The 14,389-nt window shown below is 35.9% G+C and overlaps 1 protein-coding gene across 1 annotated transcript in view; it reads right to left on the bottom strand.

The window, feature by feature from the left end:
- Positions 1 to 3,397: 3,397 nt before the first annotated feature.
- The window catches only part of LOC132550546 (uncharacterized), a 50,736-nt gene continuing 39,744 nt past the window's right edge, over positions 3,398 to 14,389 (bottom strand). The window contains exon 3 of the mRNA XM_060214639.1: positions 3,398 to 3,616. Coding sequence (XP_060070622.1) covers positions 3,470 to 3,616 — 147 coding nt within the window. The 3' untranslated portion in view covers positions 3,398 to 3,469. The remainder of the gene's footprint in view (positions 3,617 to 14,389) is intronic.

Genomic DNA, 14,389 nt, shown 5'->3' with positions numbered 1-14,389 from the left:
TGGGTTAGACTGTCCTTCCATTTAATACTCGCTCTGCCATTTCAGTGTGTGTCAGCGATGATTACTCGTGTTTTTACTGAAGAATATCTCGCTCGCACCAGAAGCTTTACACTACGTTGAATTGTCCAGTCTCAAGCTGGAACCAAACCAATGCCATTTTATTAGGCAGTATTTATCGCGTATGGAGATTGCTGTCACAGCGATTAAGGTTATAAGTGAACAATATTTCCTGTAAAACAGGATGGATTTTGAGACATATAAGGGTAGTGTTTAGTATCTCCGAACCTCTACTAAAACAACGTGAGTTCACCAGATTACGGCAATCATTAGTCACAAAAACACCTTATCACGTACATTGTACATCCTGTTATCAAATCCTATCCCACATACGACACCTTATCACGTACATTGTACATCCTGTTATCAAATCCTATCCCACATACGACACCTTATCACGTACATTGTACATCCTGTTATCAAATCCTATCCCACATACGACACCTTATCACGTACATTGTACATCCTGTTATCAAATCCTATCCCACATACGACACTATATCACGTACATTGTACATCCTGTTATCAAATCCTATCCCACATACGACACCTTATCACGTACATTGTACATCCTGTTATCAAATCCTATCCCACATACGACACTATATCACGTACATTGTACATCCTGTTATCAAATCCTATCCCACATACGACACTATATCACTTATATTGTACATCCTGTTATCAAATCCTATCCCACATACGACACTATATGACGTACATTGTACATCCTGTTATCAAATCCTATCCCACATACGACACTATATCACATACATTGTACATCCTGTTATCAGATCCTATCCCACATACGACACCTTATCACATACATTGTACATCCTGTTATCAGATCCTATCCTTTGTATACAAGTACTAGGAAGGTATAACGTAAGCGTTATTGTTTATTATAGCGCCATCTTAGGAAACATACAAAACTTAAGTTAAATCGACGATAGAAAGAATGGTTTCCACTTGATACAGTAGAAATTATAATGCGTCTCATCTATGGAAATCGTCTCTTAACGTGGTTAAAGTTGCTTTATATCGTCTCTCTGTGTATTGCACCACCTGTCTGTACATCGTCTCTTTGTGTATTTACATCATCTGTATCTGTACATCGTCTCTTTGTGTATTTACATCATCTGTATCTGTACATCGTCTCTCTTTGTATCTGTATCGTTTGTCTGTGTACTTCATCTCTCTGTGTATTTACATCATATGTCTGTGTACATCGTCTCTCTCTGTATTACATCATCAGTCTGTGTACATCGTCACTGTGTATTTACATCATCTGTCTGTGTACATCGTTTGTCTGTGTATTTACATCATCTGTCTGTGTACATCGTCTGTCTGTGTATTTACATCATCAGTCTGTGTACATCGTCTTTCTGTGTATTTACATCATCTGTCTGTGTACATCGTCTGTCTGTGCATTTACATAATCAGTCTGTGTACATCGTCTGTCTGTGTATTTACATCATCTGTCTGTGTACATCGTTTCTGTGTATTTACATCATCTGTCTGTGTACATCGTCTGTCTGTGTATTTACAACATCTGTCTGTGAACATCGTCTGTCTGTGTATTTACATCATCAGTCTGTGTACATCATCTCTGTGTGTATTTACATCATCTGTCTGTGTACATCGTCTCTCTGTGTATTTACATCATCTGTCTGTGTACATCGTCTCTCTGTGTATTTACATCAACTGTCTGTGTACATCGTCTGTCTGTGTATTTATATCATCTGTCTGTGTACATTGTCTGTCTGTGTATTTACATCATCTGTCTGTGTACATCGTTTCTGTGTATTTACATCATCTGTCTGTGTACATCGTCTGTCTGTGTATTTACAACATCTGTCTGTGTACATCGTCTGTCTGTGTATTTACATCATCAGTCTGTGTACATCATCTCTGTGTGTATTTACATCATCTGTCTGTGTACATCGTCTCTCTGTGTATTTATATCATCTGTCTGTGTACATTGTCTGTCTGTGTATTTACATCATCTGTCTGTGTACATCGTTTCTGTGTATTTACATCATCTGTCTGTGTACATCGTCTGTCTGTGTATTTACATCATCTGTCTGTGTACATCGTCTGTCTGTGTATTTACATCACCTGTCTGTGTACATCGTCTCTCTGTGTATTTACATCATCTGTCTGTGAACATCGTCTTTCTGTGTATTTTCATCATCTGTATCTGTTGTATCGTCTCTCTGTGTATCTGTATCGTTTGTCTGTGTACTTCATCTCTCTGTGTATTTACATCATCTGTCGTCTGTGAACATAATCTCTCTGTGTATTTACATCATATGTCTGTGTACATCGTCTGTCTGTGTATTTACAACATCTGTCAGTGTCCATCGTCTGTCTGTGTATTTACATCATCTGTCTGTGTACATCGTGTCTGTGTATTTACATCATCTGTGTACATCGTCTGTCTGTGTATTTACATCATCTGTCTGTGTCCATCGTCTGTCTGTGTATTTACATCATCTGTCTGTGTCCATCGTCTGTCTGTGTATTTACATCATCAGTCTGTGTACATCGTCTGTCTGTGTATTTACATCATCTGTCTGTGTACATCGTCTGTCTGTATATTTACACCATCTGTCTGTGTACATCGTCTCTCTGGGTATTCTGTGTACAGCATGTACATCATCTGACTACATCGTCTCTGTGTGTTTTTTCATTGTGTGTATTTTCTCTATAGTTAAGTACATTGTTGGAGATTTTGTTGTCTGTGTTTTAATCCTCCGTTTCTGTGTGTGTATCGCCTCTAGTTTTTTGTTCTATATATAAACTTTAACCTTTACTTAAATGTTAATATCACTACACTATCTGTCATTTATCAATTTGTAAGATCGGGTCGCGCTTGATATAGAAACATTCGCTCAACTTGACATACAAATAAGGCACTCCCATTCAATTTTCAAGTGTCAAAACGTCATTTTTTCTCTGTTGACAATTCATCACTGGCATAATTCGTCGTTATAAATATGTTTGTCTGAACCTCTGTATTTTGATCAATTTTAGAATCAGTTCGTGGCGACAACAGTGTAATTAAGCGTCAGGATATCATTATTCCTGTACAATCCTCGATCGTCTAATTGGCGGAATACAATTTAGATGTCACTCTCATGTGAGTAATCTGACGTTTACACAGTTCAACAAAAGTATTCTGTTGATAGTAAATGTTGAAAAAAAAAACAACAATATCTTAAATACCACAGCATTTCACGACATTTCGAAGACTACAAACTCGAAACATGTAAGGAATTTGTCCTTCACTATCAATCTCCCTGTACCAGAAGTACAGTGTAATTTTGAATGGCCCGATCTTTAACGAATCCGAGACTTGAGCTGTTTCCGGTCAGCAGTGAGGTCAGGTTTGACCAGCTGGATTATCTGATCAGCTGTTGTGTAACGAGTCGGTCATGCCTTCAGTCATGATAGTTGCAATCATCCAGAAAAACTTCAACCACGCAGTTTCCACTTCCGGTGTCCATTTTTCTCCAATGGTCGGCTTAATAGTGTGAAGTAGAACAGGACCAATAAGCTAAAACAGATAAAAAAAAAATTGATAATCAAAGTTAGAAATATCTTAGGTGATTAGCATTTTACCAAGGGGGCCGACTGGAAGCAACCAAGAAATCAACAACTCTGTCACACACAACATATCTCCTTAGTTTCTGTTGTCTAGTTTGTGTGCGGCTTTTTAACATCAGTTAACTTCAGCTAGGTGTCAAAATATTTCGGAGAAAATATGGACGATATCCACGATTTTGTACGAAAGCCATATTAATAAAAGTAGTGTTATCACATGTACACATCAATGTGGATGAGTATTACATAATGATGAAAGTATGAAACGGTTGTGATATCATATAATGCCTCGGTCCTGTCCGCTGATACAACAGCCCCTATAGCATGTGGGACAGTGTCAAAGGGAGACATTAGGAAGCCAAAAGTGAGGCAGTGTCACGGGAGACATTAGGAAGTCAAAAGTGAGGCAGTGTCAAAGGGAGACATTTGGAAGTCAAAAGTGAGGCAGTGTCACGGGAGACATTAGGAAGTCAAAAGTGAGGCAGTGTCAAAGGGAGACATTAGGAAGTCAAAAGTGTATCAGATGTATTGGATTATGTATTTCGGGCGAAGTATCTGTGTGTTACAGTTCGTTCTCACCTTAAATAAGACTACAATATCAATAACATCTACTGTCAAGGTAATCCATTCTCAAAAATGTCAGCCAACGTGTGCGAGCATACAAATCTCTACAACATCTAACAATAGAATGTCCACTGTACGGAACTCTCATACCCAAACAGATATTGACAAGATTGACACAACGGAAAAGTGTTGTCTATGTTCTTAATTAACAAAGATACAATAACCGTGCCTCTAGTGTGACGCTATGCTACTAAAAGACACTGGAGCATGCTGTATAGCATTGTAAATAACCAATTCCATGTGGTAAAAACATATACAATAATCTAGCCTGTCAGATATCAAAGACACACATACACTAGTTTTTAAATACTTCAATCAAAACACCTGACAAAAGAAGGATTCACTTCAATTACACTCGAGTAAAGAAAGAAGTTGCTTACAAAGATTCATTTAATTCATTCTGATCGCCACTAGAATCCTACAGACAGATTCATTAAAGTTAGCCTTCTATTGCCACTAGAATCCTACAGTCAGATTCATTAAAGTTAGCCTTCTATTGCCAGTAGAATACTACAGACAGATTCATTAAAGTTAGCCTTCTATTGCCACTAGAATCCTACAGACAGATTCATTAAAGTTAGCCTTCTATTGCCAGTAGAATCCTACAGACAGATTCATTAAAGTTAGCCTTCTATTGCCAGTAGAATCCTACAGACAGATTCATTAAAGTTAGCCTTCTATTGCCAGTAGAATCCTACAGACAGATTCATTAAAGTTAGCCTTCTATTGCCAGTAGAATCCTACAGACAGATTCATTAAAGTTAGCCTTCTACTGCCAGTAGAATCCTACAGACAGATTCATTAAAGTTAGCCTTCTGTTGCCACTAGAATCCTACAGACAGATTCATTAAAGTTAGCCTTCTATTGCCACTAGAATCCTACAGACAGATTAATCAAAGTTAGCCTTCTATTGCCAGTAGAATCCTACAGACAGATTCATTAAAGTTAGCCTTCTATTGCCACTAGAATCCTACAGACAGATTCATTAAAGTTAGCCTTCTGTTGCCACTAGAATCCTACAGACAGATTCATTAAAGTTAGCCTTCTATTGCCACTAGAATCCTACAGACAGATTAATCAAAGTTAGCCTTCTAATGCCACTACTAGAATCCTACAGACAGATTCATTAAAGTTAGCCTTCTATTGCCACTAGAATCCTACAGACAGATTAATCAAAGTTAGCCTTCTATTGCCACTACTAGAATCCTACAGACAGATTCATTAAAGTTAGCCTTCTATTGCCAGTAGAATCCTACAGACAGATTCATTAAAGTTAGCCTTCTATTGCCAGTAGAATCCTACAGACAGATTAATCAAAGTTAGCCTTCTATTGCCAGTAGAATACTACAAACAGATTAATTCAATTCATTTTATCACCACTAGAACCTTACATACAGATTCATTAAAGTTAGCCTTCTATTGCCACTAGAATCCTACAGACAGATTAATTTAATTCATTTTATCACCACTAGAACCTTACATACAGATTCATTAAAGTTAGCCTTCTATTGCCACTAGAATCCTACAGACAGATTCATTAAAGTTAGCCTTCTATTGCCACTAGAATCCTACAGACAGATTCATTAAAGTTAGCCTTCTGTTGCCACTAGAATCCTACAGACAGATTCATTAAAGTTAGCCTTCTATTGCCAGTAGAATACTACAGACAGATTCATTTAATTCATTTTATCACCACTAGAACCTTACATACAGATTCATTAAAGTTAGCCTTCTATTGCCACTAGAATCCTACAGACAGATTCATTAAAGTTAGCCTTCTATTGCCACTAGAATCCTACAGACAGATTAATCAAAGTTAGCCTTCTATTGCCACTACTAGAATCCTACAGACAGATTCATTAAAGTTAGCCTTCTATTGCCACTAGAATCCTACAGACAGATTAATCAAAGTTAGCCTTCTATTGCCACTACTAGAATCCTACAGACAGATTCATTAAAGTTAGCCTTCTGTTGCCACTAGAATCCTACATACAGATTCATTAAAGTTAGCCTTCTATTGCCACTAGAATCCTACAGACAGATTAATCAAAGTTAGCCTTCTATTGCCACTAGAATCCTACAGACAGATTAATCAAAGTTAGCCTTCTATTGCCACTACTAGAATCCTACAGACAGATTCATTAAAGTTAGCCTTCTATTGCCACTAGAATCCTACAGACAGATTAATCAAAGTTAGCCTTCTATTGCCACTAGAATCCTACAGACAGATTAATCAAAGTTAGCCTTCTATTGCCACTACTAGAATCCTACAGACAGATTCATTAAAGTTAGCCTTCTATTGCCACTAGAATCCTACAGACAGATTAATCAAAGTTAGCCTTCTATTGCCACTACTAGAATCCTACAGACAGATTCATTAAAGTTAGCCTTCTGTTGCCACTAGAATCCTACATACAGATTCATTAAAGTTAGCCTTCTATTGCCACTAGAATCCTACAGACAGATTAATCAAAGTTAGCCTTCTATTGCCACTACTAGAATCCTACAGACAGATTCATTAAAGTTAGCCTTCTGTTGCCACTAGAATCCTACAGACAGATTCATTAAAGTTAGCCTTCTGTTGCCACTAGAATCCTACATACAGATTCATTAAAGTTAGCCTTCTATTGCCACTAGAATCCTACAGACAGATTAATCAAAGTTAGCCTTCTATTGCCACTACTAGAATCCTACAGACAGTTTCATTAAAGTTAGCCTTCTATTGCCACTAGAATCCTACAGACAGATTAATCAAAGTTAGCCTTCTATTGCCACTACTAGAATCCTACAGACAGATTCATTAAAGTTAGCCTTCTGTTGCCACTAGAATCCTACAGACAGATTCATTAAAGTTAGCCTTCTATTGCCACTACTAGAATCCTACAGACAGATTCATTAAAGTTAGCCTTCTGTTGCCACTAGAATCCTACATACAGATTCATTAAAGTTAGCCTTCTATTGCCACTAGAATCCTACAGACAGATTAATCAAAGTTAGCCTTCTATTGCCACTACTAGAATCCTACAGACAGATTCATTAAAGTTAGCCTTCTAATGCCACTAGAATCCTACATACAGATTCATTAAAGTTAGCCTTCTGTTGCCACTAGAATCCTACATACAGATTCATTAAAGTTAGCCTTCTATTGCCACTACTAGAATCCTACAGACAGATTCATTAAAGTTAGCCTTCTAATGCCACTAGAATCCTACATACAGATTCATTAAAGTTAGCCTTCTGTTGCCACTAGAATCCTACATACAGATTCATTAAAGTTAGCCTTCTAATGCCACTAGAATCCTACAGACAGATTCATTAAAGTTAGCTTTCTATTGCCAGTAGAATACTACAAACAGATTCATTTAAGTTAGCCTTCTACTGCCAGTAGAATACTACAGACAGATTTATCAAAGTTAGCCTTCTAATGCCACTAGAATCCTACAGACAGATTTATCAAAGTTAGCCTTCTAATGCCACTAGAATCCTACAGACAGATTCATTAAAGTTAGCCTTCTATTGCCAGTAGAATACCACAGACAGATTCATTCAATTCATTTTATCACCACTAGAACATTACATACAGATTCATTAAAGTTAGCCTTCTATTGCCACTAGAATCCTACAGACAGATTCATTAAAGTTAGCCTTCTACTGCCAGTAGAATACTACAGACAGATTAATCAAAGTTAGCCTTCTGTTGCCAGTAGAATCCTACAGACAGATTCATTAAAGTTAGCCTTCTATTGCCACTAGAATCCTACAGACAGATTCATTAAAGTTAGCCTTCTAATGCCACTAGAATCCTACAGACAGATTCATTAAAGTTAGCCTTCTATTGCCACTACTAGAATCCTACAGACAGATTCATTAAAGTTAGCCTTCTATTGCCAGTAGAATACTACAGACAGATTCATTAAAGTTAGCCTTCTATTGCCACTACTAGAATCCTACAGACAGATTCATTAAAGTTAGCCTTCTATTGCCACTAGAATCCTACAGACAGATTCATTTAAGTTAGCCTTCTACTGCCAGTAGAATACTACAGACAGATTTATCAAAGTTAGCCTTCTAATGCCACTAGAATCCTACAGACAGATTTATCAAAGTTAGCCTTCTAATGCCACTAGAATCCTACAGACAGATTCATTAAAGTTAGCCTTCTATTGCCAGTAGAATACCACAGACAGATTCATTCAATTCATTTTATCACCACTAGAACATTACATACAGATTCATTAAAGTTAGCCTTCTATTGCCACTAGAATCCTACAGACAGATTCATTAAAGTTAGCCTTCTACTGCCAGTAGAATACTACAGACAGATTAATCAAAGTTAGCCTTCTGTTGCCAGTAGAATCCTACAGACAGATTCATTAAAGTTAGCCTTCTATTGCCACTAGAATCCTACAGACAGATTCATTAAAGTTAGCCTTCTAATGCCACTAGAATCCTACAGACAGATTCATTAAAGTTAGCCTTCTATTGCCACTACTAGAATCCTACAGACAGATTCATTAAAGTTAGCCTTCTATTGCCAGTAGAATACTACAGACAGATTCATCAAAGTTAGCCTTCTATTGCCACTACTAGAATCCTACAGACAGATTCATTAAAGTTAGCCTTCTATTGCCACTAGAATCCTACAGACAGATTCATTAAAGTTAGCCTTCTATTGCCACTAGAATCCTACAGACAGATTCATTAAAGTTAGCCTTCTATTGCCACTAGAATCCTACAGACAGATTAATCAAAGTTAGCCTTCTATTGCCAGTAGAATCCTACAGACAGATTCATTAAAGTTAGCCTTCTATTGCCACTAGAATCCTACAGACAGATTCATTAAAGTTAGCCTTCTATTGCCACTAGAATCCTACAGACAGATTAATCAAAGTTAGCCTTCTATTGCCACTAGAATCCTACAGACAGATTCATTAAAGTTAGCCTTCTATTGCCACTAGAATCCTACAGACAGATTAATCAAAGTTAGCCTTCTATTGCCAGTAGAATCCTACAGACAGATTCATTAAAGTTAGCCTTCTATTGCCACTAGAATCCTACAGACAGATTCATTAAAGTTAGCCTTCTATTGCCACTAGAATCCTACAGACAGATTCATTAAAGTTAGCCTTCTATTGCCAGTAGAATACTACAGACAGATTCATTTAATTCATTTTATCACCACTAGAACCTTACATACAGATTCATTAAAGTTAGCCTTCTATTGCCACTAGAATCCTACAGACAGATTCATTAAAGTTAGCCTTCTATTGCCACTAGAATCCTACAGACAGATTAATCAAAGTTAGCCTTCTATTGCCACTACTAGAATCCTACAGACAGATTCATTAAAGTTAGCCTTCTATTGCCACTAGAATCCTACAGACAGATTAATCAAAGTTAGCCTTCTAATGCCACTACTAGAATCCTACAGACAGATTCATTAAAGTTAGCCTTCTATTGCCACTAGAATCCTACAGACAGATTAATCAAAGTTAGCCTTCTATTGCCACTACTAGAATCCTACAGACAGATTCATTAAAGTTAGCCTTCTATTGCCACTAGAATCCTACAGACAGATTAATCAAAGTTAGCCTTCTATTGCCACTACTAGAATCCTACAGACAGATTCATTAAAGTTAGCCTTCTATTGCCACTAGAATCCTACAGACAGATTCATTAAAGTTAGCCTTCTAATGCCACTAGAATCCTACAGACAGATTCATTAAAGTTAGCCTTCTATTGCCACTAGAATCCTACAGACAGATTCATTAAAGTTAGCCTTCTAATGCCACTAGAATCCTACAGACAGATTCATTTAAGTTAGCCTTCTATTGCCAGTAGAATACTACAAACAGATTCATTCAATTCATTTTATCACCACTAGAACCTTACATACAGATTAATTCAAATTAACGAAAGGAAGCAACAATTCATTATTTTCAAAAGGGCCCTTTTGTTACTCATAATATGTATCTGTTGTTTACTCATTGTCTCCAGAAATTATCCTTTTTACTGAACTTAATGTGGAAGCTAGCTGTGCACGAAAATTACTGAAACATCGTAGGTTTTCTACAAAAGCAAGATGTCATTTGCTGTATAAAACAACAGCAGCGATTAAAACAAATTCAAGTTGAATATTATCAGGCAGGTCTTAATAAAGATGGAGGCGTCGACATGGAGATAGATGATAGAATTTAAAAATCATGTTAGAATATTGAAGCAACTTTATTTATCGACATGATATGAGAGATACATGATAGTCACTAATGTTATCACTGATTCATCGTAACAAACATCTTTAACTTTATCATCGCTGTAAACATTGTCATCACTGTAAACACCGTCATCGCTGTAAATATTATCATCACTGTAAACACCGTAATCACTGTAAACATTGTCATCACTGTAAACACCGTAATCTCTGTAAACATTATCATCACTGTAAACACCGTAATCACTGTAAACATTATCATCACTGTAAACACCGTAATCTCTGTAAACATTGTCATCACTGTAAACATTATCGTCACTGTTAACATTGTCATCGCTGTAAACATTATCGTCACTGTTAACATTGTCATCATTGTATACATTATCATCGCTGTAAACATTGTCATCACTGTAAACATTGTCATCACTGTAAACATTGTCATCACTGTAAACATTATCGTCACTGTTAACATTGTCATCGCTGTAAACATTGTCATCACTGTAAACATTATCGTCACTGTTAACATTGTCATCGCTGTAAACATTATCGTCACTGTTAACATTGTCATCACTGTAAACATTATCATCGCTGTAAACATTGTCATCGCTGTAAATATTATCATCACTGTAAACACCGTAATCTCTGTAAACATAGTCATCACTGTTAACATTGTCATCACTGTAAACTTTGTCATCACTGTTAACATAGTCATCACTGTAAACATTGTCATCACTGTAAACATTATCATCGCTGTAAACATAGTCATCACTGTAAACATTGTCATCACTGTAAACATAGTCATCACTGTAAACATTATCATCGCTGTAAACATAGTCATCACTGTAAACATTGTCATCACTGTAAACATTGTCATCACTGTAAACATTGTCATCGCTGTAAACATTGTCATCGCTGTAAACATTATCGTCACTGTTAACATTGTCATCACTGTAAACATTATCATCGCTGTAAACATTGTCATCGCTGTAAATATTATCACTGTAAACACCGTAATCTCTGTAAACATAGTCATCGCTGTAAACATTGTCATCACTGTAAACATTATCGTCACTGTTAACATTGTCATCAATGTAAACTTTGTCATCACTGTTAACATAGTCATCACTGTAAACATTGTCATCACTGTAAACATTATCATCGCTGTAAACATAGTCATCACTGTAAACATTGTCATCACTGTAAACATAGTCATCACTGTAAACATTGTCATCACTGTAAACATTGTAATCGCTGTAAATATTATCATCACTGTAAACACCGTAATCTCTGTAAACATAGTCATCACTGTTAACATTGTCATCACTGTAAACATTGTCATCACTGTTAACATTGTCATCACTGTAAACATTGTCATCACTGTTAACATTGTCATCACTGTAAACATTATCATCACTGTAAACATTATCGTCACTGTTAACATTGTCATCACTGTAAACATTATCGTCACTGTAAACATTGTCATCGCTGTAAACATAGTCATCGCTGTAAACATTGACATCGCTGTAAACATTGTCATCACTGTAAACATTGTTATCACTGTAAACATTATCGTCACTGTTAACATTGTCATCACTGTAAACTTTGTCATCACTGTAAACATAGTCATCACTGTAAACATTGTCATCACTGTAAACATTGTCATCACTGTAAACATTGTCATCACTGTAAACATTGTCATCACTGTTAACATAGTCATCACTTTTAACATTGTCATCACTTTTAACATTGTCATCACTGTAAACATTGTCATCACTGTAAACATTGTCATCACTGTAAACATTATCATCACTGTTAACATTGTCATCGCTGTAAACATAGTCATCACTGTAAACATTGTCATCACTGTAAACATAGTCATCACTGTAAACATTATCATCGCTGTAAACATAGTCATCACTGTAAACATAGTCATCACTGTAAACATTGTCATCACTGTAAACATTGTCATCGCTGTAAACATTGTCATCGCTGTAAACATTATCGTCACTGTTAACATTGTCATCACTGTAAACATTATCATCGCTGTAAACATTGTCATCGCTGTAAATATTATCACTGTAAACACCGTAATCTCTGTAAACATAGTCATCGCTGTAAACATTGTCATCACTGTAAACATTATCGTCACTGTTAACATTGTCATCAATGTAAACTTTGTCATCACTGTTAACATAGTCATCACTGTAAACATTGTCATCACTGTAAACATTATCATCGCTGTAAACATAGTCATCACTGTAAACATTGTCATCACTGTAAACATAGTCATCACTGTAAACATTGTCATCACTGTAAACATTGTAATCGCTGTAAATATTATCATCACTGTAAACACCGTAATCTCTGTAAACATAGTCATCACTGTTAACATTGTCATCACTGTAAACATTGTCATCACTGTTAACATTGTCATCACTGTAAACATTGTCATCACTGTTAACATTGTCATCACTGTAAACATTATCATCACTGTAAACATTATCGTCACTGTTAACATTGTCATCACTGTAAACATTATCGTCACTGTAAACATTGTCATCGCTGTAAACATAGTCATCGCTGTAAACATTGACATCGCTGTAAACATTGTCATCACTGTAAACATTGTTATCACTGTAAACATTATCGTCACTGTTAACATTGTCATCACTGTAAACTTTGTCATCACTGTAAACATAGTCATCACTGTAAACATTGTCATCACTGTAAACATTGTCATCACTGTAAACATTGTCATCACTGTAAACATTGTCATCACTGTTAACATAGTCATCACTTTTAACATTGTCATCACTTTTAACATTGTCATCACTGTAAACATTGTCATCACTGTAAACATTGTCATCACTGTAAACATTATCATCACTGTTAACATTGTCATCACTGTAAACATTGTCATCACTGTTAACATTGTCATCACTGTAAACATTATCATCACTGTAAACATTATCGTCACTGTTAACATTGTCATCACTGTAAACATTATCGTCACTGTTAACATTGTCATCACTGTAAACTTTGTCATCACTGTTAACATTGTCATCACTGTAAACATAGTCATCGCTTTTAACATTGTCATCACTGTAAACATTATCATCACTGTAAACATTATCGTCACTGTTAACATTATCATCACTGTAAACATTGTCATCGCTTTTAACATTGTCATCACTGTAAACATTGTCATCGCTTTTAACATTGTCATCACTGTTAGCATTGTCATCACTTTGGCTTTGGTTACATGGATAAAAGACAATCACAGATTGTTAGATATTCATTGTTATACGATTTCTTTTTATTTCCTATAAAAGAAAACGACCGTGATCTTTGTTATAAAATCGGTATTGATTGACGGTACTGGAATGTGGCATTTATAGATACATTGCCAGGTGTTTCCGGGAAATAGAGAGGCAGAGCTAGTACTATATGTCAATATGTAGTGACAGGTATGTCCACATGTCAGGCCAATACTGACCAGCTGACCAGTATATAACCTTTAGACAATGTTGAAACTGAATAAATCTATGCAGGCAAGGTAATATTGCCTGCTACCTCAAACGTCGACCAAAAACAAACTGTACTTTTGGTTTTTTTTACGTTCTTAGAACAGTAAATACCCGTGTAGCAATGGAGATGGAAAATTAACTGTACTGTGGAACAAATTAAAATTGACAATTTATTTTCCAATTTTGGGTATTGCATTGATGAAAATACTGAACTAACGATATGATTTAAGATCCCTTCTAACTTGACTATAATGGCTTTCACTGTTTTTCTAAGCTTAGAAAAAATGATTAAACTCAATAGCAATATTTAACTTCTGAAAATATGGTGTTTAATCAAGTGTTCATAAAAGACCGATATATGACT

The sequence above is a fragment of the Ylistrum balloti genome, unplaced genomic scaffold, assembly GCF_031769215.1.
Source record: "Ylistrum balloti isolate Yb309-2 unplaced genomic scaffold, AGI_CSIRO_Ybal_v1 Utg370126, whole genome shotgun sequence".
Classification (NCBI taxonomy): domain Eukaryota; kingdom Metazoa; phylum Mollusca; class Bivalvia; order Pectinida; family Pectinidae; genus Ylistrum; species Ylistrum balloti.
The sequence above is the reverse complement of the archived record's forward strand: the minus strand, read 5'-3'. Positions and strand labels throughout refer to the sequence as shown.